Source organism: Stegostoma tigrinum, chromosome 22 (assembly GCF_030684315.1).
Source record: "Stegostoma tigrinum isolate sSteTig4 chromosome 22, sSteTig4.hap1, whole genome shotgun sequence".
NCBI classification, from domain to species: Eukaryota; Metazoa; Chordata; class Chondrichthyes; order Orectolobiformes; family Stegostomatidae; genus Stegostoma; species Stegostoma tigrinum.
This window is the reverse complement of record NC_081375.1, coordinates 54,091,545-54,117,082: the sequence shown is the minus strand read 5'-3', so window position 1 is coordinate 54,117,082 and position 25,538 is coordinate 54,091,545. Positions and strand designations below refer to the sequence as shown.

The following is a 25,538-nucleotide window of genomic DNA, read 5'->3' as shown; positions in this document are numbered from 1 at the left end:
ATTCCATAAGTTGGCAAAGAAATTTAAATATTCAAAATCAAGAGATTTTACACAAAACAGGGAGATAATAAAGGAGGCAGGTTCAATTGAGGCATTTGAAAGGGAACAAGATAGTTGTTGAGAAGGAATGATATGGAAAGGAGCACTAAATAGGCTCCTCATCTGGAGTCAGCACAGACACACTGGACTGAACAGTTTTGCCTTAGCTTTGCCTTATAAAAATCTAAAATGTTTGAAAAATTTAAGTGGTGACAAAATCAGATGAAGCACAACCAGGTATTCAGTGCAAAGACAATATACAAAAATGGTTTTGGAATCAACTATTTATAATGATCACAGACACGCACACCAAGCAGCATCCACACTATCAGTTGGTAACGAGATCCCAACAAGGCAGCTCAATCCCAGAATCCAGACTGTTGACTCCATAGCCAACGTATATCTGATCTATCATTACGAGATACTGTACATGTGGATGTTGTGAAAACTGAACAGCCACCGAGCTATACTTTCTTTATACAGTTTTCAGTTTTGGTCATTTATTGCATTTAAAATACAGTACATTTTTACTAACAGTACAGCATTACAGCAAGAGAATAGCTTGTGGTTTTCATGTACTTTTAATGTAATAATTTTACAATTTTACACCAGCTCTTGTAGAGTGCAGAACAGCATGTGATTCTTTTACCACTGAGAGCCTCTTTCTGACTTCCTAATGTCATTAACAAGACATGGAAAGTCATGCAAGGAGACATCCTCCAACACCAATGGCCCTAATAACAGAATGCTGACAGCCATCACAAATGCTGCGACAGAATGAACTTACCCATTCCTATCAAGCTAACTAATCCCCCCATCAAAACAAATGGAACAGACTATTCCTTGCTCTGTGGAGACTGTGATAACTGCACCAATCCTCCTGCCTTCTTTTACTGTAAAGAGACAAGAGCACCAAATGCCATGGCAGCCGATGATCCATTTGTTCATCTCAGCACAATACATACATCAGATTATAAACATTCTTCAGAGGATGTTAGACTTCCAGAGCACCTCCTTTGTCGAAGTGTTCTGGATGACCCAATGATCCAAAAGGAACCAATACAGCACCATTATGTTCTTACTTGGTTGGATAAGACTAGTCAAGAAAATACATGACATGGGAATACATATGCCTGCAACACGAACAGTCTTCGTACCGATGTTTGCCAGAGATTTACATTGGGTGGCCCAATCCCAAATCTTAAAATATCAAGCTAAATTAGAACCCCAATTCAGCCTCCATGACACCACTAAGGTGAAAAAGCCTCCTGGGGAGGTAAACAACATTACTGCTGTGGTTGCAATGTCAGGAGAGCAGAATAGCATAAACCTAGATTTGCTGAACTCAATCCTGTGGAACTAGTCTGGGTAAAATTATTGGCTTTATCTGCTTAAATCTAATAGCAAACACTCATTGTTGCTACCTGGCTACCATGATGCCTCCTATCGAACAGCATTGTCAGTAACACAAAGGACATATAAATATACCTCTGGACACCTAAACAATACTACTGCAATACACCTGTGAGCGAGTCTGTGGCAACAAAACAGGCAGCTGCATTGTTGCAATCAAAGCAAGGCCCATGGGATGTCACCAAGAACTTACAATAATTCCCATATGTACAATCAACTCCCAGTCTAAGCAGGAAAACATCACAAAGGAGGAGCACTTCAGCGTCTCCAACAATGAATGCAATTCAGCAAACTAACAGCTAAACATTCAGTTATGAGAACTGCACAGACTAGCTACTCAATCCAGAATTCAACTTAGCCCACCCCCCCCCATCAGCATTACCCCAATGTAAAACCACTTGTTTGCATGAGAACAAAAAGCAACAAGTTTATAAACAATTTAATAAAAGATGAATCAATAACTTTCCCCCCTCCCCGAAAAAACAAATCAATAATGTGAAAAACAATGCATAAATAGGTACATAGCTGCCAAGCTGTACACTCCAGCTTGATGTACAAAAGATCAATGCAATTTACTCGATGTAAGACTGCATCAATTCCTCCTGAGTTACCAACGGAATGACACAATATTTAGGAAGCATTTTTCCCAGTACATTCCCTTCAGTTGACTAGTACAAAATGCTCTAGGTAATAGTCTGATAGAAAACCCAAGTATAATACAAAACAAAAACTTAAGTGCTTGAGGAGCGATGGGTACCTTCCACTTGCACCTCATGCGAATAACAAGTGGAAACGCATCTGTTCCAATTTAGCTACGGTGTATTCATTTGAAGATAACAGTAAGGGCTCCCCTCCCAATTTTAACCACCCACCCTATTAAACTTTAGAAAATTGAATAAAAACAGTGAATACCACATATTCCATTTGCACATTTTCACTCCTTAAAAGTCCGTATCCTGACAATATCTGTAAAATCTGCAATATTAAAAAAGGTCCCGCTGTCCATTTCTGATGGAACGAGCATGCTCCAATTAAGCTCTTTCGCCACGTATCCTCCGAGCTAGTTGAATATCCTTTGGCATGATGGTTACTCGCTTGGCATGGATGGCGCACAAGTTTGTATCCTCAAACAGACCAACCAAATATGCTTCACTTGCCTCCTGTTAAACACAAGGTTAGAAGTTTGAGTAAAAGGATTCACCTTAACAGTGTGGTAAATCAAAATCGCCTTGCTCATATTCTCAAGTGTTAACCCTACACACACACACTGAATGTGACCATGTTAGAGACACTATTTCTTTTCACACAAGTAGTGATTAACTTCTGTCACCAACATACCATCATAATTTGAACTGGCGATGCTTTCTATCCAAACTCTTATTTTACCCCTTGCCAATTTCCCATACATTACACAAAGGGTGAACATCCCATATTGAAATAAATACGCCAATGGTGTATATTTCACCTTTATATACATGTGGCAAGCATTACATCTTCTGGACATTTTTTGCTTCAGATCTCTATTAAAAGAATACTTATAAAAGTCACTGTTGCATTGGTAATCTCCAGTAGAAAACAAACTCTTGACAATGTAGGTCAACTACCAAGAGCATCTGGAGATTTTAAATTCAGAAATTCAACAAAGACAACAGAAAACTTGACAGATACTGTAACACTCCGATTAATGTGAAACTTCCTGCATGTAATCCTAAAGTACATTCACACCATTCGCTGCAGTAACAATAATATTAACTGTACACACCTGCAGGGCACCAATCGCAGCACTCTGAAATCTCAGATCAGTCTTGAAATCCTGTGCTATCTCACGCACCAGACGCTGGAAGGGTAGTTTGCGAATCAGCAACTCTGTTGATTTCTGGTATCGTCGTATTTCTCTTAGAGCAACAGTACCAGGTCTGAGACAAGGAAGATTATGAAATCAGACAATGAACCAATGACCCTCAGGATCCTTGAGATAATTCTCTAAATCAATGGCAGATTACAGACATGCTACTCTACTCCAGGTATCACCTTTGTGGATAATGCTCCACAGCTAAGTGCCAAACTAACACATCTCATTCAAAAAAGTTGATTTCAAACCCAGACAGTAGGCTGAAGAATCCGATATAACAAGGTGCAGAGCTCGATGAACACAGCAGGCCAAGCAGCCTGCTGTGATCTCAAACCCATCTTTATGAATAGCCCCAGTCTAAAGCAGACATAGAAGAAAAACATCACAAACATTTGTTTCTGCATTTGACTCACTGACTCCTAAAAACAGGATTATACAGCTGAAGGGGAAAAACGGTGTGTAACATCATGAACACTACAAGGCTCTGAAAGAACTAACAATCCGATTTGCCAGGAGAAACAGCACAATACAACTCAAATCCCAAAAAACCACCTCAAAAAATGATGAGTAACAACACGCAGTGAATTGATTGCTGACTTCGATTACACACATCTCAATACCTGTAGCGATGGGGTTTCTTCACACCACCAGTAGATGGTGCACTCTTTCTTGCTGCTTTAGTTGCCAGCTGTTTCCTGGGCGCTTTGCCTCCTGTGGACTTACGGGCTGTCTGTTTTGTTCGAGCCATCTTGTGTTAAGCTGGGACTGATACAGTAAGAAACACATTAGAACAGTCTACTGTCTTCACCTATCAAGCAAATTATCACGGCAAAATAAGCAGGATAAATATGTAACAGAGGAAACTGGAGCAGGAAGAGTTGAAGATGAGGAAGAAATAGGCAGGGGGCAGTGAGGGAAAGGGAGGTGGGGTGGCGGCAGCGAGGGAAAGGGAGGTGGGGGGGCGGCGGAGAGGGAAAGGGAGGAGTGGGGGGGCGGCGGAGAGGGAAAGGGAGGAGGGGGGGGCGGCGGAGAGGGAAAGGGAGGAGGGGGGGGCGGCGGAGAGGGAAAGGGAGGTGGGGGGGCGGCGGAGAGGGAAAGGGAGGTGGGGGGGCGGCGGAGAGGGAAAGGGAGGTGGGGGGGCGGCGGAGAGGGAAAGGGAGGTGGGGGGGCGGCGGAGAGGGAAAGGGAGGAGGGGGGGGCGGCGGAGAGGGAAAGGGAGGGGGGGGGCGGCGGAGAGGGAAAGGGAGGGGGGGGGGCGGCGGAGAGGGAAAGGGAGGGGGGGGCGGCGGAGAGGGAAAGGGAGGTGGGGGGGGGCGGCGGAGAGGGAAAGGGAGGTGGGGGGGCGGCGGAGAGAGAAAGGGAGGTGGGGGGGCGCGGCAGAGAGAGGCGGGGGCCGGGCGGGAGAGAGGGTGGGGGGGGGGGCCGGGCGGGAGAGAGGGTGGGGGGGGGGGGGCCGGGCGGGAGAGAGGGTGGGGGGGGGGGGGGGGCCGGGCGGGAGAGAGGGTGGGGGGGGGGCCGGGTGGTGGGGGGGGGGCCGGGTGGGGGGGGGCCGGGTGGGGGGGGGGGGGAGAGCGGCGGGGGGGGGGAGAGAGAGGGGGGAGAGGGGAGAGAGGGGGGAGGGAAGAGAGGGGGGAGGGAAGAGGGGGGGAGGGAAGAGAGGGGGGAGGGAAGAGAGGGGGGAGAGGGGGGCGGCGGGGGGGGGGGGAGAGAGGGGGGCGGCGGGGGGGGGAAGAGGGGCGGCGGGGGGGGGGGGGGGGGAGAGGGGCGGCGGGGGGGGGGGGGAGAGGGGCGGCGGGGGGGGGGGAGAGGGCGGCGGCGGGGGGGGGGGGGAGAGGGGCGGCGGGGGGGGGGGGGGGGAGAGGGGCGGCGGGGGGGGGGGGAGAGGGGCGGCGGCGGGGGGGGGGGGGGGAGAGGGGCGGCGGGGGGAGAGGGGCGGCGGGGGGGGGAGAGGGGCGGCGGGGGGGGGGGGAAGAGGGGCGGCGGGGGAGGAAGAGGGGCGGCGCGGGGGAGGAAGAGGGGCGGCGGGGGGGGGGAAGAGGGGCGGCGGGGGGGGGGAAGAGGGGCGGCGGGGGGGGGGAAGAGGGGCGGCGGGGGGGGGGGAAGAGGGGCGGCGGGGGGGGGAAGAGGGGCGGCGGGGGGGGGGGGAAGAGGGGCGGCGGGGGGGGGGAAGAGGGGCGGCGGGGGGGAAGAGGGGCGGCGGGGGGGAAGAGGGGCGGCGGGAAGAGGGGCGGCGGGGGGGGGGGGAAGAGGGGCGGCGGGGGGGGGGGGAAGAGGGGCGGCGGGGGGGGGGGAAGAGGGGCGGCGGGGGGGGGGGGAAGAGGGGCGGCGGGGGGGGGGGAAGAGGGGCGGCGGGGGGGGGGGAGAAGAGGGGCGGCGGGGGGGGGGGGAAGAGGGGCGGCGGGGGGGGGGGGGAAGAGGGGCGGCGGGGGGGGGGAAGAGGGGCGGCGGGGGGGGGAAGAGGGGCGGCGGGGGGGGGAGGGGAGAGGGAAGAGGGGGGGGAGGGGAGAGGGAAGAGAGGGGGGCGGGGGGGGGAAGAGAGGGGGGGGGAAGAGAGGGGGCGGGGGGGGGGGAAGAGAGGGGGCGGGGGGGGGGGAAGAGAGGGGGCGGGGGGGGGGAAGAGAGGGGGCGGGGGGGGGGGGGAAGAGAGGGGGCGGGGGGGGGGGAGAGAGGGGGCGGGGGGGGGGGGGGGAGAGAGGGGGCGGGGGGGGGGGGAAGAGAGGGGGCGGGGGGGGGGGGGAAGAGAGGGGGCGGGGGGGGGGAAGAGAGGGGGCGGGGGGGGGGAAGAGAGGGGGCGGGGGGGGGGGAAGAGAGGGGGCGGCGGGGGGGAAGAGAGGGGGGCGGCGGGGGGGGGGGGGAGAGAGGGGGGGGGGGAGAGAGGGGGGCGGCGGGGGGGGGGAAGAGAGGGGGCGGGGGGGGGGAAGAGAGGGGGCGGCGGGGGGGGGGGGGAAGAGAGGGGGGCGGCGGGGGGGGGGGGAGAGAGGGGGGGGGGAGAGAGGGGGGCGGCGGGGGGGGGAGCGAGGGGGGCGGCGGGGGGGAAGACGAGGGGGGCGGGGGGGGGGAGCGAGCGGGGGCGGGGGGGGGGCGAGAGGGGGGGGGCGAGACGGGGGGGCGGGGGGGGGGGGGAGAGAGGGGGGGCGGGGGGGGGGGAGCGCGGGGGGGCGGGAGGGGGGGACGCGCGGGGGGCGGGGGGGGGGGGCGAGAGGGGGGCGGGGGGGGGGCGAGAGGGGGGCGGGGGGGGGGGCGAGAGGGGGGGCGGCGGGGGGGGGGAAGAGAGGGGGGCGGGGGGGGGACGCGCGGGGGCGGCGGGGGGGGAAGAGCGGGGGCGGCGGGGGGGGCGAGCGGGGGGGCGGCGGGAAGAGGGGCGGGGGGGGGGCGGCGGGGGGCGGGCGGGCAGAGGGGGGCGGCGGGGGGGGGGGAGACGAGAGGGGGGCGGCGGGGGGACAGACGGGGGGGCGGCGGGGGACAGACGGGGGGCGGCGGGGGGGGGGGGGCCGAGAGGGGGGCGGCGGGGGGGGGGGAGAAGAGAGGGGGGCGGCGGGGGGGGGGGCGCCGAGCGGGGGGGCGGCGGGGGGGGGGGGACAGACGAGGGGGGCGGCGGGGGGGGGGGAAGAGAGGGGGGCGGCGGGGGGGGGGGGAAGAGAGGGGGGGGGGGGGAAGAGAGGGGGGCGGCGGGGGGGGGGGGGGGAAGAGAGGGGCGGGAGAGAGGGGTAGGCAGCGGGGAGACATAAGGTATGGGGGCGATGAGGGAAACGGTAATGAGGAAGGGAAACCGGACAGGGAAAGGGAGGTAAGGAGGACGGAGATGAGGGAAGAAAGGAGCCGCAAGGGTATTATATGGACAGTAGGGGCAGCGATATTGTCGGTGGGCACGAAGGAAGTTCTGCTAATTCGTTCCGCCGTTACCTTTGTCCCGAGCGCTTTCGGACAAAGGCTGTCACTTTACCCCTCTTCCCACCCCCTCCCAACCCCGTGCCTCGTCCGCGGCCATTTTGTGGCAGCCACACTGCCGCTGGCCTGGCCGAAAACCCCTGGCCCCAAACCGCGCATTCACCGGACAATCAAAACCTACTCCTCCTATCCACCCAACCTCCTCCATTCCTGCTGAACACCAACGATCGGAAACACATACTAACAGGCAAGCGAATGACGCACTCCTGGGCAGCCTGCCAGCCCGGCCTTCCCCATATAATACTCACATTCTTCACCTAAACTACTCCGTTCCACCGGCACTCGCTATAGTCCGCGAGCGGCCGCCCACACCGCCATTTATATCACCACGTGCCGACGCGCTAACGTCACCACCCATCCATCTTCGTCCCCATGGGAATTACCCGTCTCTGATTGGTCACAAACTCTACTGTTGATTGGTCCTTAACCTCGCCATCCTATAGGCTCATTCTCTCAGAACGAACCAATCAACTGTATGAGTAACACTGTCTTCCGATTGGTTCATTTCATGCGAATTTCGATCCTCTGGCTGGCATGAAGGTCGGGCACAGAGCGCGGGAAGACGCAGTCTCTGCCAGTTCGCCTAGGTCTGGCACGTATTGTGGGTGAGAATAATTTACTGAGATTTATCAACACTGCCTCGGATTTGCATTCAGTCAGCATTTGACTGGGCATGGAGGCTCATATTCACTCCTACAGCCCTATAAACCAGCTATGCTCACCTCCTTTGCCAGTTTAATCTTATTATCCGCTCGTTTCCCAGTATAAATCCCTCTCCTTCCTCAAAACTCATTATACCCCCGCCACCACTGTTTTCTCCAACTCCCGTTTAATCTCATTAACCCTCAAAACCCAATATGATTCCCGCTCCTCCTCCAAACTCAGCATAAACCTACTGATCCCTATATCTCAGTATTTGATATGTTATGCTCTTATTCAAAAAAGGAAGAAGACAAAAATGCCATTCAGAATATTTAACATTCATAGGATTTATTAGTAGATCATTTGGAAATAGATAGTATAATCAAACAGAGGCAAAGTGGCTTCATGAAGTGGAAATCTTGCCTAACAAATTATTAAAATTCTTTTGAAGAGGTAAAAAGCAGGATAAAAGGGAACCTGTGGTTGCAATATTTCCGCATAAGTTACCACACATAAGGCTACTGAATAACAAAAGAGCCAATGGTATGAGGGTAGCATACTAGCACGGATGGAGGATTGGCTAACTAACAAATGATGAACAGTTGAGATAAAGGGAGCATTTTCAGGCATGAAAACCTGCAAGTAGCACTGCTACAGGGATCACTTTTGCCAAAATCGCAGATGACACAACAAAGTTGGGAAGTAGAAAGGATGACACAAAGAGTCTACAGATGGATATGGACAGATTAAGTGAGTGGGCCAAAACTGGCACATGATGTGAGCTAACAAAGTGTGAAGCTGGATGAACACAGCAGGCCGAGCAGCATCTCAGGAGCACAAAAGCTGACGTTTTGGGCCTAGACCCTTCATCAGAAAGGGTCTAGGCCTGAAACGTCAGTTTTTGTGCTCCTGAGATACTGCTCGGCCTGCTGTGTTCATCCAGCTTCACACTTTGTTATCTTGGATTCTACAGCATCTGCAGTCCCCATTATGTCTGATCACATGATGTGAGCTGATGTACTTTGACAGGAAACATATAAAAGCAACAAGGAAAAACTCCAGGAATCATAAAAAGCTAACATTAAAGTTCAGCAAGGGATGGTGAAGGCATGGTCTTTATTTCAAAGCATAGGGAGTATAAAAATAGGGAAATCTTGCTAAAACTCTTGCAAGACACTAGCCAGATGACTTCTGTGAACCGTTTTGATTCCCTTATCGAAGGAAACATAAAGTAGAATTGGTTAATCCAGTGTAGTTTCTTATGAGAAGAGGTCAAGTAGGTTGTTTTTGTACACACTGGAGTTCACAACAATGAGAGATGACCTTATTGAAACATAGAAGTTTTGGAAGGGTACATACTGTGAAGTTACTTTCCCTTGTGAGAAAGGACTGGAGTTTAGGGCTGTGTATAGGGCTTTAAACTAAACACAGGGTAGGGGTAAGGTTTCAGTTGCATGGAAGATTATGAAAAAGGTTTAAAGAGGGTGCAGCAGAGGCTACTAAAGTTTCCAGAACAAGTAATAGGACAGTGTGTAATGGAAAAACCCAAGAATCTAATGTCAGCCATAGCAGATAAAAGGACAACAATGAGATTGGGGTAGAAGATGCGGGACTGAGAGTGCTGTACTTAAATGCACGCAATGCACGAAACAAGCCAAATGAGCTTGTAGCAGAGGTTGAAATTAGTCGATATTATGTTCAGTTATGGAGATGTAGTTGCAAGGGAATCATTGCTGGGAATGACAAGGATGTTGATTGAATATCAAGGGGATCAGTGCTACAAACCCCAAGGATGTTAATTAAATATCAAGAGGCGATGGTTAGGTTGGAGATGATCATGGCCCAGCATTTGTGTGGCATAAATTTTATTTGCCACTTGTCAGAAAGTGTGAGGCTATGTACTTTGCTAGGAAGAATAGAAGCACAGACTATTTTCTAAGTGGGTAAAGACTTCAGAAACCTGAAGCACAAAGAGACTTAGGATTTGAGTTCAAGTTTCTCAAGTTCATTTGGCAGTTAGAAAGGCAAATGCAAATGTTCTGGAAACTTTAGTAGCCTCTGCTGCACCCTCTTTTCATTTCAAGGGGGCTAGGATGCAACAGCAGAAATGTACTGCTGAGGCTGTATTGGGCTGTGGTCAGACCATATTTGGACTATTGTGAACAGTTTCGGGCCCTGTGTCTAGGGAAGGGTGTGCTGGCCTTGGAGGTGGTCCAGAAGTGGCTTACAAGAATGATCCTGGAGATAAAGGGCTTGTCATTTGAGGAGTGATTGAGAACTCTGAGTTTGTAATCAATGGAGCTTAGAAGGATGAGGCAGGGATCTCATTGAAACTTACAGAAAACTGAGTGGCCTGGATAGGGTGATCGTATGGAAAATGTTTCCACTATTAGGGGAGACAAGGACCCAAGGCTCAGGGTGAAGGGACAATCCTTTAGAACTGAGATGAGGTAAGGAGGAATTTCTTTAGCCTGAGAGTGGTGAATCCTTGGAAATCATCGCCACAGAAGGCTTTGGAGGTTAAGCAATTTAGTGTATTTAAGACAGAGATGGATAGGTTCTTGATGAGTGAGGGGATCAAGGGTATTAGAGAAAAGGCATGGGGAATTGGATTGAGAAATATCAGCCATGCTTAGTTGGTGGAGCAGAATCCTTGGGCCAATGCTCCTATATTATATGGTCCTTCTGAGTTTGCAGATACAGCGGAGGAGGGGCTATCCCGACAAGCATTTATAATAACTGGCGAACATGGGAACTAGGAGGGGAAGGCGGGTGCTTAGCAGTTTAATAGATATAGGGAGAAAGAGACCAGGAGGTGGGTCTCATGGAAAAGATCAGTGTACGAAGAAGAGGATGAGATAGAAAGCATCAAAGATACACGTTCTGGCCAGAGACGGGGTGCTTTACAAGGAGCTTGCTCAGATGGGTTCATGGAAGAGGCAGAGGCTGTGCCGATTGGATGGCTTCAGTCTTGATGACAAAGCTCCATAAGCTCCTCACTTTAATTTTTGGAGAAGAGGGTGGCGAGAAGGCAGAAAGATGGATTTCAGAAGACAGTTTGTGGTGGAGATAAAAAGCCAGGAGTCGTCTTTGAGTTCCAGATTGTCCCAGAACAGTGAACAATTTTAGTAGATGAGAGCAGGATAGAAGTCCAACTGCTTATGGTAGTGAATGAATAAACCAGTTAGCCTAATTCCTCTGTCATTTGGTCCTGACCATGCAACATCTTACAAATATTCATTTAACATAGCATACAGATCAATGACAGAAAGGTAAATCCACTTAAACCCTACCAGATGATAATCAGGAATTAGTCTAGAAGGCTTTCTCTGCATTGAAAGGAGGCTAATTTCATTCTCATCTTTAAAACAGATGACAGTTTGGATCTAGGTAATTATAGGTCTATTAACTTGACATTAGTCATCGGAAAAATGCTTGACAGAAGCGTTAAGGATGCAAACAGGGCTTCGAAAGCTTGAGTATGTGAGGAATACATTCACGCCGACCAGATTTCCTATATGGAATAGTCTCATTTGCCGGCATTAAGCCCACATCACTCTAAACCTTTCCTATCCATGCACCTGTCCAATTGTGTTTTAAATGTTGTAACTATACCCTCCCTTACCACTTCCTATGGCAGCTCATTCCACATATATGCATCACCCTGTGTGAAAAGGTTCCCCCTCAGGTCCCTTTTAAATCTCGTCCCTCTCACCTTAAAAGTTATGCCTTTTAGTTTTAGACTATCCTACCGTGGGGAAAAGACCTTGGCTATTCACCTTATCAATGCCCCTCATGATTTTGTAAATCTCTTTAAAAGTCACCCCTCAGCCTCCTATGCTCCAGGGGAAAAAAGTCCTAGTCTATTCAGCCTTTCCTTTTAAATTCAAAACTTCCAGTTTCAGTAACATGCTTGTAAATTTTTTGTACCCTTTCTAAGTTTAATAACATCCTTCCTATAGCAAGGCAACCAGAACTGTATGCAGTGCTCCAAATGTGGCCCATTTCCATGCTGTATGACTATGATTCCAATTAAGAACTGGGCACAGTACTCTAAGTGAGTCTTATAATCAGTGAATGCACCTACTACTCTATATGAACGAGAACAGCCACTAACTTCAGTATTTGCCCTGGCCGCACAAAATGCACACTTGCAAATTAAACGTCATCACTTATCAATTAGAGATCAATTCCCAAAACATAAACATGTTAAACTGAGCCTGTAGCACTTCAGCTATGTATGCTATGTTAACACTTACACAGATCTTTGCATCATCTGTAAATTTGCAGATTCCACCACAAACGCATACCTCTACATCATTATTAAAGCAACAGCCCAAACAGGAATCCATCATGATCTGAATCCATCCATCACCACTATGCCCTCCGACCCAGTTCCCAATTCAGATCAATTTGCAATCCCTTGACTTTTTCTTACAATGCATATTTGGTGTCTCCAGCTAGGCAACCACTTATTGCAGCTCTAATGATTCTCCAATATTTTTCTGATAACTGATGTCAAACTAATAGACCTATAGTTACTCAGGTTCAGATTGTCACTTTTAAAATGTTAGTCCCCTTTCCATGCTTGGGAACCAGCCCTGTGGGCAGTGGTAAAGGAGAGGCAAAGAGCTGGAATAGAATATGTTCAACTTCCTGGAGAGCTGTTGGGTGGATATCATTATTTCAGCAACTGTCAAGTGTAACTCAGGGACAATATGGCTGAGTCACAGCAACTGGAGTGAGAACAAATATGCCAGAAAGCAGAGAGATAAAGAAGATGTAAAGATTTAATTGCTAAAAATTCCAATTTACTCAATGATTGTAGTTGACACAAGAGGATTTTTAACTGAGGTATGTCAATTATTTGAAAAATAAAATATTTTTGTCAGTGATATTAATCCATCCCTACTGCCTTAGACAAAGACTGTCCAAGTCTATTAGTCAGATGGCTTTAGAGGGCCATTTTGAGAACCTAGAGACCCATAAGGGAGCCTCAGCACTAGCAGTATCTATGTAGAAAACACAACATTTTCTCCACAATATCTTGTTTTCCAGATGAGCATGGATTACTCAGAGCACATATTAATAAAGTCAACTCTAGGGCATAAATAGAACTCCTACAATATGGTACACTTTGAAAACCTTCCTGCCCCTTTTAGAATTGTCTTATACAATTTTGCACACAGAGGAGTCCAACAAATAGTAATGAAATACAGACAGATTTACAGTCACTGAAATACTTTTGAAGCATAGTCACTGCTGCAAAGTTGGACAGGTAACAGTTAATTTGCACGAAAGATCCCACAATACAAAAAAATAAGCAGATAACAAGGTGTGGAGCTGGATGAACACAGCAGGACAAGCAGCATCTTAGGAGCAGGAAAGCTGACGTTTCAGGCCTAGACCCTTCTTCAGAAAATGTTTTTCTGAAGAAGGGTCTCGGCCCGAAACGTCAGCTTTCCTGCTCCTCTGATGCCGCTTGGCCTGCTGCGTTCATCCTGCTCCACACCTTGTTATCTCGGATTCTCCAGCATCTGCAGTTCCTACTAACTCTAAAATAAGCAGATAACCTGTTTTCAGGTGTTGGACATGGGATAATTATTAGCCAGGAAACCAGGGAGAGCTCATGGTCAGCAAGTGCTTTGGGAATTTTCACATTTTGTATGAAGTATAACACTGCCAGTATTGCAGCACTTCCTAAGCATCATTGAAATTCAGCCTGAAGCCATATGCTTAAGGAGGGCATGGATTTCACTCGAGGCCAAGCCTGTATACAGTCTGAAAACCTGGAGGCAAATACAAATCTTGCATTAAATAAAATGACAAAAACACAAACTAAACACAAATGCATTTTTGGCTGAAGACACTGGTAGTCTATTGAGCTCCAAAACGGCACCAATAATATCGAATCAGTGAAAGGTGACATCTTGATTGATTTCAGTCTGCTCTGCATATGTCCAACTGGTTTTCACTCTGCACATGAATGCCCTCACCAGTATGGAGTCCAGTACAAGGATCTGTGCATGCACACTTCAGGTGCCATTTCAGCGATCACAACACAAAAACAAGTGCAGACAATCCCAATTTTCACTCCAGGAGTCTGAGAAATCAAAAGGAACAGCACTAGGCAAAAAAAAATTCAATGAGCTTTCAGGGAAGAAACCAATAGCATGAAGCCCCAAAAATTGCCAGTGAGAATTTCACAGCAGAATCTCACTTGTCTTCACTAACACAGCAAGACAGGTGGGGAGATGGGTTGACTTGATCCCAAAGCTTCATACACACATAATGGTAAACCAGTCATGCTGCTCAGAATTTTCCATTAAAGCCTAATGCTGGGTGTGGGGTTTTAGTCAGTCTCAAGCACTTGTGCGTCAATGTTACAGAATGAAGGAGATGAGGTGCCTGAAAGTCCAGTGTTTCGCATTCCTTCCAGTGTTAGGACTTGAGGTTGCAGCAATTTTTATCTTTCCTTTGACTTCCTTTCCCGTTGTCTTCGTACTTTGACAAATGCCTGAGCATCTCTATCTCCTTTTCGTGCCTCTAATAACTTCAGTATGTTGTCTTCTGTCAAGAAAACAAATGCCAGAGACGTTTCACAGTTACAAGGTAGTTAAAAGTATTAGTAAATGTAGTGTGTATACTTTTCCCTTCCAAGTTTCATTCCACATTCCCTAAAAGCACTTTGTATGACCCTGTTCCCTGAAGCCACACATCATTGTTCATCTGTCATCTTCAACATATAGAGATCCTGGGTATGTTTGATGGGGACAGTATATGAGGAGCTTCAATTTCAGCTTAAAAAGGAGTAGAGTGTGTCATTTTTGGTTTGGGAGAGTCCAGGGAGTTTTGGTTTTGGTTTAGAAGAGGAGAGAAAGCTCTGACAAGATCAGAATAATTATTACTTTCATTTAAAAAAAAGGGGGCCTTTATTCTGTATCTAACCCAGGGTTATATCTGTCTTGAGAGTGTTTGATGAGGTCAGTGTAGAAGATGTTTTACATTCAGTTTAAATGAGTGGACAGAGCTTTATTTTCAGTTTAGAAGATTACAGGGAGCTTTACTGTGCATTTAACTCTGTGCTATACCAGACCTGGGAATGCTTGATGGGGCAATGTAAAGGGTGCTTTATTTTCAGGTTAAAAGAATAGATAGAGCTTTACTTTCAATTTAAAAGAGAAGAGGATGTGTTACACTGTATCTAACCCTGAGCTGTCCCTGCCCTGGGAATATTTGATGACGATGGTTGAGAGAAGCTATACCTTCAGCTTAAAAGAGTAGAGGAAGCTTTCCTATCTATCTAACTCTATGCTGTACCTCTTAGGTCTCTTTTAAATTTCTCTCTTCTCACCTTAAAAATGTAGTCTTGAAATCCTCCATCCTAGGGAAAAAGACAATGACCATTACCTCTATCTATACCTCTCATTATTTAAAAAACTTCATCTGGTCACCTCTCAACCTCCTATACTTGAGCGAAAAAAGTCCCAGCCTATCCAGCCTTTCTTTATAACTCAAAACTTCAAAACCCAGCAACACCCTGGTAAATCTCTTCTGAACCCTCTCCAGCTTGATAATATCCTTCATACCTGCTGTGTACAGAACTCTTTCAAAATATTGAAAGAAGTGAAGGATGAATTGCCTCGATAGAGCAGGGCAGCAAGGAAAATGCTACCATTTGCAAATTCCCTTGAACTCTTACATTATCCTGACTGTAAATATACCACCAATCCTTCACTAGATAAAGTCCTAGAATACCTCCCTAACTGTATCCACATCACATGACTGCAACAGTTCAGGAAGGCAGCTCACTATCCTCTTGTTCGGGGCAGCTGGCAATGGGTATTAAATACTGGCCTAGCAATGACATCCATATTGATAAAAATAACTCAACAAATGCCTGGCAAATATAAAAAAAGTGATGATAACAGTTTTGTCTTACCGTTTGGTTTTGGATGGCTGAGTGCCAATCGGCTCTGAGGAACTTTGCTGATGTTGAGGTGTTCCTCAGTGCTGTCCAGTCCTGGGATGTCTTGCAAAGAGAAGTAAGCTTCCCCTTCTAGATCATCACTGAGCAAAGTATCATGATCAAACACAGTGATAAATAGGCAGGCCCCCTCTCTCCGACACTGCTCCGAAGTAACATTGCTAAAAACAAGTCACAAAAAAAAAATTACCTCCTTCTCAGGCTTCTTACACACTAGTTTAACATTTTCACCTGTAAATAATTTTGTGCATCTAGGATTCTGTAAATGTTCTAATTGAGAACAAGAACTTAAAGAATAGCTGGTTATGCATCAAGCCAAGCCGGAGTGAGTATGTATGTGTGCAATCAAAGGTTGTGCTTCTGGACTTACAGTTCAAGCTGTCAACAATGCTGCCAGTCTATTGCACCTTTTGTGCAGCCCATAAACAAATGTGTGCTTGACTTAGCCCTCACAATCAAGCTACTGATGGTTAATTTTAGCTGTGCAACAATGGAGGATGACTGATAATGAATAGTCTCAAATCTCTCCTGATCTTTACTTTTGTAGGTTTACATATACATGTCATTGATGGCCACAGGCTTAGTCCTGTCCTGTGCTCTAAGCCCATCACAGTTATTCTTTTCAACCTTGGGTTAGGGAGCAGGCATTCAATCAGTGTTGCTGCTCCTGATCGTCAGTCAACACAGTCTTTCAGAGAAGTGTACAAATGGACATCATTTAAAGAACAGATTAGTGTGGCTTTTCACAGAATCTCAAAAGTGTGGAAGCAAGCCATTCAGCCCATCGAATCCACACCGACCCTCTGAACAACATCCCTCCCAGACCCACCTGCCCCCACCCTATCCTTTTAACTTTACATTCCCCATGGCTAATCCACCTAGCTTGTACATCCCTGGACACTGTGGGCGATTTAGCATAGCTAATCAACTTAATCTGCACAATTTTGGACTGTGGAAGGAAACCCAAGCAGACGCAATGAGAGTGTTAAAACTCCACACAGACGTGTCCCTGGCACTATGAGGCAGCAGTGCTAACCACAGTGCCATCCTGTGACACGCTGTGACCAAATAGCCCATCATGAGAACTGGGTGACTGACAAGAAGGAAACTATGGAACCATGATAATAAAATGTGAGGCTGGATGAACACAGCAGGCCAAGCAGCATCTCAGGAGCACAAAAGCTGACGTTTCGGGCCTAGACCCTTCATCAGAGAGGGGGATGGGGGGAGGGAACTGGAATAAATAGGGAGAGAGGGGGAGGCGGACCGAAGATGGAGAGTAAAGAAGATAGGTGGAGAGGGTGTAGGTGGGGAGGTAGGGAGGGGATAGGTCAGTCCAGGGAAGACGGACAGGTCAAGGAGGTGGGATGAGGTTAGTAGGTAGCTGGGGGTGCGGCTTGGGGTGGGAGGAAGGGATGGGTGAGAGGAAGAACCGGTTAGGGAGGCAGAGACAGGTTGGACTGGTTTTGGGATGCAGTGGGTGGGGGGGAAGAGCTGGGCTGGTTGTGTGGTGCAGTGGGGGGAGGGGATGAACTGGGCTGGTTTAGGGATGCAGTGGGGGAAGGGGAGATTTTGAAACTGGTGAAGTCCACATTGATACCATATGGCTGCAGGGTTCCCAGGCGGAATATGAGTTGCTGTTCCTGCAACCTTCGGGTGGCATCATTGTGGCAGTGCAGGAGGCCCATGATGGACATGTCATCAAGAGAATGGGAGGGGGAGTGGAAATGGTTTGCGACTGGGAGGTGCAGTTGTTTGTTGCGAACTGAGCGGAGGTGATCTGCAAAGCGGTCCCCAAGTCTCCGCTTGGTTTCCCCAATGTAGAGGAAGCCGCACCGGGTACAGTGGATGCAGTATACCACATTGGCAGATGTGCAGGTGAACCTCTGCTTAATGTGGAATGTCATCTTGGGGCCTGGGATGGGGGTGAGGGAGGAGGTGTGGGGACAAGTGTAGCATTTCCTGCGGTTGCAGGGGAAGGTGCCGGGTGTGGTGGGGTTGGAGGGCAGTGTGGAGCGAACAAGGGAGTCACGGAGAGAGTGGTCTCTCCGGAAAGCAGACAGGGGAGGGGATGGAAAAATGTCTTGGGTGGTGGGGTCGGATTGTAAATGGCGGAAGTGACGGAGGATAATGCGTTGTATCCGGAGGTTGGTAGGGTGGTGTGTGAGAACGAGGGGGATCCTCTTGGGGCGGTTGTGGCGGGGGCGGGGTGTGAGGGATGTGTCGCGGGAAATGCGGGAGACGCGGTCAAGGGCGTTCTCAATCACCGTGGGGGGAAAGTTGCGGTCCTTAAAGAACTTGGACATCTGGGATGTGCGGGAGTGGAATGTCTTATCGTGGGAGCAGATGCGGCGGAGGCGGAGGAATTGGGAATAGGGGATGGAATTTTTGCAGGAGGGTGGGTGGGAGGAGGTGTATTCTAGGTAGCTGTGGGAGTCGGTGGGCTTGAAATGGACATCAGTTACAAGCTGGTTGCCTGAGATGGAGACTGAGAGGTCCAGGAAGGTGAGGGATGTGCTGGAGATGGCCCAGGTGAACTGAAGGTTGGGGTGGAAGGTGTTGGTGAAGTGGATGAACTGTTCGGGCTCCTCTGGGGAGCAAGAGGCGGCGCCGATACAGTCATCAATGTACCGGAGGAAGAGGTGGGGTTTGGGGCCTGTGTAGGTGCGGAAGATGGACTGTTCCACGTAACCTACAAAGAGGCAGGCATAGCTGGGGCCCATGCGGGTGCCCATGGCCACCCCCTTGGTCTGTAGGAAGTGGGAGGAGTCAAAAGAGAAGTTGTTGAGTGTGAGGACGAGTTCCGCTAGGCGGATGAGAGTGTCGGTGGAGGGGGCCTGGTCGGGCCTGCGGGACAGGAAGAAGCGGAGGGCCTTGAGGCCATCTCCATGCGGAATGCAGGTGTACAGGGACTGGACGTCCATGGTGAATATGAGGTGTTGGGCGCCAGGGAATTGGAAGTCCTGGAGGAGGTGGAGGGCGTGGGTGGTGTCACGGACATAGGTGGGGAGTTCCTGGACCAAAGGGGAGAAAATGGAGTCCAGATAGGTGGAGATGAGTTCGGTGGGGCAGGAGCAGGCTGAGACGATGGGTCGACCAGGGCAGGCAGGTTTGTGGATTTTGGGAAGGAGATAGAAACGGGCCGTGCGGGGTTGGGGAACAATGAGGTTGGAGGCTGTGGGTGGGAGGTCCCCTGAGGTGATGAGGTCATGAATGGTGTTGGAGATGATGGTTTGGTGCTCGGGTGTGGGGTCATGGTCGAGGAGGCGGTAGGAGGTGGTGTCGGAGAGTTGGCGTCTGGCCTCGGCGATGTAGAGGTCAGTACGCCATACTACCACTGCGCCACCCTTGTCTGCGGGTTTGATGGTGAGGTTGGGGTTGGAGCGGAGGGAGCGGAGGGCTGCCCGTTCTGCGGGGGAGAGGTTGGAGTGGGTGAGAGGGGTGGAGAGGTTGAGGCGGTTGATGTCTCGACGGCAGTTGGAGATGAAGAGGTCGAGGGAGGGTAGGAGGCCTGGGGGTGGTGTCCAGGAGGATCCCCCTCGTTCTCACACACCACCCTACCAACCTCCGGATACAACGCATTATCCTCCGTCACTTCCGCCATTTACAATCCGACCCCACCACCCAAGACATTTTTCCATCCCCTCCCCTGTCTGCTTTCCGGAGAGACCACTCTCTCCGTGACTCCCTTGTTCGCTCCACACTGCCCTCCAACCCCACCACACCCGGCACCTTCCCCTGCAACCGCAGGAAATGCTACACTTGTCCCCACACCTCCTCCCTCACCCCCATCCCAGGCCCCAAGATGACATTCCACATTAAGCAGAGGTTCACCTGCACATCTGCCAATGTGGTATACTGCATCCACTGTACCCGGTGCGGCTTCCTCTACATTGGGGAAACCAAGCGGAGACTTGGGGACCGCTTTGCAGAACACCTCCGCTCAGTTCGCAACAAACAACTGCACCTCCCAGTCGCAAACCATTTCCACTCCCCCTCCCATTCTCTTGATGACATGTCCATCATGGGCCTCCTGCACTGCCACAATGATGCCACCCGAAGGTTGCAGGAACAGCAACTCATATTCCGCCTGGGAACCCTGCAGCCATATGGTATCAATGTGGACTTCACCAGTTTCAAAATCTCCCCTTCCCCCACTGCATCCCTAAACCAGCCCAGTTCATCCCCTCCCCCCACTGCACCACACAACCAGCCCAGCTCTTCCCCCCCACCCACTGCATCCCAAAACCAGTCCAACCTGTCTCTGCCTCCCTAACCGGTTCTTCCTCTCACCCATCCCTTCCTCCCACCCCAAGCCGCACCCCCAGCTACCTACTAACCTCATCCCACCTCCTTGACCTGTCCGTCTTCCCTGGACTGACCTATCCCCTCCCTACCTCCCCACCTACACCCTCTCCACCTATCTTCTTTACTCTCCATCTTCGGTCCGCCTCCCCCTCTCTCCCTATTTATTCCAGTTCCCTCCCCCCATCCCCCTCTCTGATGAAGGGTCTAGGCCCGAAACATCAGCTTTTGTGCTCCTGAGATGCTGCTTGGCCTGCTGTGTTCATCCAGCCTCACATTTTATTATCTTGGAATCTCCAGCATCTGCAGTTCCCATTATCTCTGAAACTATGGAACCATATCTGGCAGAATATAGGTCTGAAACAAGAACAACTTAGGTGGTACATTTAAAGTAGTAAAATAGTTGCAGTTCTTCCAAGTGTATTATTAAACAAATAACGGGTGAGCAAAAACTTGATAAGTTTAAGTACTGTCTTTGAGGAGGACAGAAAGGGTTAGGGAGAGAGTCCCAATGTTTATAGCCCAGGCAGCTGAAGGCATGGCTGCCTTTGTTAGAGCAAATTCATCAGCATGCACCAGAGGAGGACGCATCTCAGAGAACTTTAGTTGGAGAAGATTACAGAGGTAAGGGTAAAGTCATGGGCATGTTTGAAAACATGCATCAGAGTTTTATAAACCAAAAGAAGAGCAAATGGAGGGTTAGTGAGCTTGCGGATCTTGGTTGAACAGGACTTACTGCAAGTTAGGACGTAAAGAGCAGAGTTTAGATGAGCTCAAATTTATGGGAGGTGGAAGTGAGTTTGGCTAAGATGCAGGTCAAGAGTTAGAGCCTAGAGATAACAAAGGCACAGACAAGAAGCAAGTAGTGACAGAATTTATTCTGTTTAATTGAGTGAGAGCCAATTTCAGTGGGGATGAGAACAGACTTAGCTCAGTTAAACTGGAATCTTTGAATCCTGTTAGACACAGTGGTGGTGCCAAAAGACTGGAATATTGTAAATGTTATACTTTTGTTCAAAAAAGGATGCAAAGGATTTGTCCAGCAACTATGGGCCAATAAGCCTAATGCTGGTGATGGGAAAGCCTTTCAAAACAATGACCTGAAACACATTCAGCAGTTACTTCAAGTGTGGATTAATTTGGGTAAGCCAGGGCTGTTGAGGGCAATATGGTTGATGTGGTGTACATTGACTTCCATAATATATTTGATGGCCTCTTGACAGGCCTCAATAAAGTTAAATAAAAGGGTCAACTGCTGTTCTGGCTGATTGGTAGAAAACAAGAGTACTATTGGACAGTACTTTTTGGAGAAGACAGTATGAAGTGGTGTTCCCAGGGAATCCCAGTATTGGGATCAGTTTTTCCTTTACACATATTACATTAATGCTGTAGACACGGATAAGTAGGGCACAATTTCAAAATTTGCAAAAGGCACAGAAGTTGGAAGTATTTTAAACTTTGAGGATGACAGTGATAGAGAATATAGGAAAATTAGTAGAATGGGTGGACACTTGGCAGATGAAAAATAATGCAGAGAAGTCTGAAGTGTTTCACTTTGGAAGCAAGAACAATAGGAGACAATATGAAATAAAGGGTACAATTCTAAAAAAGGGGTGCAAGTACAGCAGGGTCTGAATGTTTATATTCATGAATCATTAGAAGTGGCTAAGAAAACAGCTACTAAGGCTAGTAAGAATCCTTGGCTTTATATAGAGGCAAAGAGTTTAAAAAACACAAGGAAGTTATCGGGATGAATTCTCCCATTTGTAGCTAAGTGTGATGGCATGTGAATTTCATGGTGCCTGGTCCACTGTGGCCCAGGACAGATTTTTTCGAATGATCTTCTGCTTTTCACCTCATTAATTAAGCAATCAAACTGTTGGGTACATTTCTCAAGGAATCATGCGGCCAGAGAGGTGCATGTGCTTGACGTTGCCAGAACATTCTAGCTTCCATTTCCCTGGTGTCATATTTAAAACCCAGCTGCACGTCACTTCAGATTCTGCAAGCCAGGAACTGGTCCTCACACTGCGGTTCTCAACACTTCAAATATTGTGGATGAAAGGCACGCTGGCTCCCCACTGCATGGGCAGGAATCTGGAGGGGCTGGTTGATGTGGTGGTGAAGAGGAGGGTGAACCTTTTTCAGGTTGACCAAAGGAGGCCATGCCAACAAACTGAGCCAGCCTGGATAGAAATTGCAGCACAGGCCAGTGGTGCGACCTGCATTTAAAGGGACTCCCAACAGTGCTATAAGAAGGTCAACGATCTCCTGCACTTCTCTATGATAAGTGTCACCATCTTCTCTCAGGTCCTTCACAACCACGGAGTCACACTGACTCTAACTCTGCCTCTGCACACATATCTCACCAAGGCTGATAGTCTATAATCCTTGATATTGCATGCATCATGTTTACTCAATGTTTCTCAATCACCTCTTTCTCACAAACAACTAAAACTTCCTTGCCTTCATTTCCTAATCACTCAGTGGGGACACCTCATCCTTTCTCCTGCTCAACTGTTACCATTAACAGCTTTCATCCATTTCATCATACTTAATCCATGATTGATTAAAAAAAGGATTAATGTATCTAAAGCACCCAGACAACCTATTTGTAATCCCTGAACTGTCTGAACACCTTCTGCAGCCCTGACCAAGACTAAACCCCCTAGAGTCTATTTGGCCAAACCCTTTGAGTGACTGACTGTATTCTCTGAGTGTAGTCCCTCTTCACCTTCCTGACTTTCACACATTACTATTTAGAGTCATTACATCATAGAGTCAGACAGCACAGAAACAAGCTTTCAGCCCAACTTGTCCATGCCAACCCAGTTTCCTAAACTGAATTAGACTCATTTTCCTGCATTTGGCCCATATCCCTCTATATCTTTCCTATCCCTGTACCTATCCAAATGGCTTTTAAATGTTGTAATTGTACTCCTCTCTACCACTTTTGGCTGCTCATTCCATATGTGCACCACTCTCTGTTTGAAAGAATTATCCCTAAGGTCCCTTTTAAAACTTTCCCCTATCACCTCAAACCTATGCCCTCCATTTTTGGACTCCACTACTTTGGGAAAAAGACCTTGACTAGTCACCTTATCTATGCCACAAATAGAAGTGAATGAATATCGGAACATGAGTAGGCCATTCAGCCCCTTAAGCCTGTTCAACCATTCAATGAGACCATGGCTGATTTGTGCCTTAAATCCAATGATCTGCCTTTTGCCTACATTCCTTCATACCTTTGCTTAACAGAAATTATTTATTACAGATTTAAAATTAACAACTGATCAGGCTTCCTGTTAATAGCTTGAAGATTTTGGTCAGATCAGCCCTTAACTTTCTACGTTCTACAGAAAACAGGCTTAATTTGTACAATCTCTTTTCATCATCCCGGAAGTCGAGGTATTGTTCTTTTTAACATACATTGTAGTTCCTCCAAAGTCAATATATCTTTCCTAAAGTGTGATGCCCAGATGTACTTACAGTACTCCATGTGAGGCTAACCAAGGTTTTATGTAATTCCATCCATTTACTTCAGATATAAAGATCAGCATTTCATTAGTTTTCTTCCTTACTCTCTGTCTCTGTTCAAGACATTTTAAAGATCTATGCACCTGAACCCCAAGTCTCTTTTGATATCCACTGCAATTAACACCATCTAGAAAATATTCTTATCTATCCTTTTACGGTCCAAAATGGATAACCTCACACTTGCTAACACTGAACTCCATCTATCACCATTTGTCCATTCCCCTAGTTTGTCTATATTCCTTTGCAATTTAATGCTATCATCTACAATACTTCCAACTTTGCATCATCAGCAAAAACTGGAAAGGGTGCAGGAAAGATTTACATGGATGTTACTGAGACTGGAAGGTTTGAGTTAACAGGAGAGGCTGGATAAATTGGGACTCTTTTTCCTTGAAGCATAGGAGGCTTAGGGGTGACCTTACAGAGGTTTATAAAATCATGAAGGGCCTAGCTAAGGTGAATACAACGGTTCCAGAGGGCATAGATTTAAGGTGCGAGGGAAAGATTTAAAACGGACCTGAGGGGTAGTGTTTTCATCCATCGGGTGGTGTGTATATGGAATGAACTGCCAGAGGAAGCAAGTACAATTATAACATTTTTTAAAAAATTGTATAGGTAGATGAATAGGAAAGGCTTAGAGGGATACGGACTAAACACGGGCAAATGGGACTAGTTCAGTTTAGGAAACCTAGTATAGACCAGTGAGCCTTACCTCAGTTGTTGGTAAAGTGTTGGAAAAGGTTATAAGGGGTAGGATTTATAATCATCTAGAAAAGAATAAATTGATTATGGATAGTCAGCATGGTTTTGTGAAGGGTAGGTCGTGCCTCACAAACCTTATTGAGTTCTTTGAGAAGGTGACCAAACAGATAGATGAGAGTAAACCGGTTGATGTGGTGTATATGGATTTCAGCAAGGCGTTCGATAAGGTTCCCCACAATAGGCTATTGTACAAAATGCAGAGGAATGGAATTGTGGGAGATATAGCAGTTTGGATTGGAAATTTGCTTGCTGAAAGAAGACAGATGGTAGTAGTTGATGGGAAATGTTCATCGTGGAGACCAGTTACTAGTGGTGTACTGCAAGGGTCGGTGTTGGGTCCACTGTTGTTTGTCATTTTTAGAAATGACCTGGATGAGGGCGTAGAAGGATGGGTTAGTAAATTTGCGGACAACACTAAGGTCGGTGGAGTTGTGGATAGTGACGAAGGATGCTGTAGGTTGCAGAGAGACATAGATAAGCTGCAGAGCTGGGCTGAGAGGTGGCAAATGGAGTTTAATGCAGACAAGTGTGAGGTGATACACTTTGGTAGGAGTAACCAGAAGGCAAAGTACAGGGCTAATGGGTAAGATTCTTAGTAGTGTAGATGAGCAGAGAGATCTCAGTGTCCATTTACACAGATCCTTGAAAGTTGCCACCCAGGTTGACAGGGCTGTTAAGAAGGCATACAGTGTTTTAGCTTTTATTAATAGAGGGATCAAGTTCCGGAACCAATAGGTTATGGTGAAGCTGTACAAAACTCTGGTGCGGCCGCACTTGGAGTATTGTGTACAGTTCTGGTCACTGCATTATAAGAAGGATGTGGAAGCTTTGGAAAGGGTGCAGAGGAGATTTACTAGGATGTTGCCTGGTATGGAGGGAAGGTCTTACAAGGAAAGGCTGAGGGACTTGAGGCTGTTTTCATTAGAGAGAAGAAGGTTGAGAGGTGACTTAATTGAAACATATAAAGTAATCAGAGGGTTAGATAGGGTGGATAGGGAGAGCCTTTTTCCTAGGATGGTGACAGCAAGCACGAGGGGCACAGCTTTAAATTGA

General features: G+C 48.5%; 2 protein-coding genes across 4 annotated transcripts in view; both read right to left on the bottom strand.

Moving 5' to 3' along the window:
* Positions 1–522: 522 nt before the first annotated feature.
* Positions 523–7,585, bottom strand: LOC125463648 (histone H3.3A). Of its 2 annotated transcripts, none has more exons than XM_048555191.1 (4): positions 7,501–7,585; positions 3,925–4,069; positions 3,215–3,368; positions 523–2,612 (listed from the first exon to the last, which is right to left on the bottom strand). In XM_048555191.1, the coding sequence occupies exons 2-4, from the start codon at positions 4,050–4,052 to the stop codon at positions 2,484–2,486; spliced, it is 411 nt and encodes a 136-aa protein (XP_048411148.1). In that variant the 5' UTR covers positions 4,053–4,069; positions 7,501–7,585; the 3' UTR covers positions 523–2,483. The 2 variants fall into 2 exon arrangements, with proteins under 2 accessions (XP_048411148.1, XP_048411149.1); XM_048555192.1 differs by having other exon boundaries at positions 7,438–7,539.
* Positions 7,586–13,387: 5,802 nt separating this feature from the next.
* unc13d (unc-13 homolog D (C. elegans)) overlaps positions 13,388–25,538 on the bottom strand; it is a 149,474-nt gene continuing 137,323 nt past the window's right edge. For both annotated transcript variants that reach the window (XM_059653844.1, XM_059653845.1), the window contains exons 31-32: positions 15,837–16,042; positions 13,388–14,464 (exon numbers count right to left, since the gene is read on the bottom strand). In XM_059653844.1, the coding sequence (XP_059509827.1) occupies positions 14,361–14,464; positions 15,837–16,042 (310 nt within the window). In that variant the 3' untranslated portion in view covers positions 13,388–14,360. The remainder of the gene's footprint in view (positions 14,465–15,836; positions 16,043–25,538) is intronic.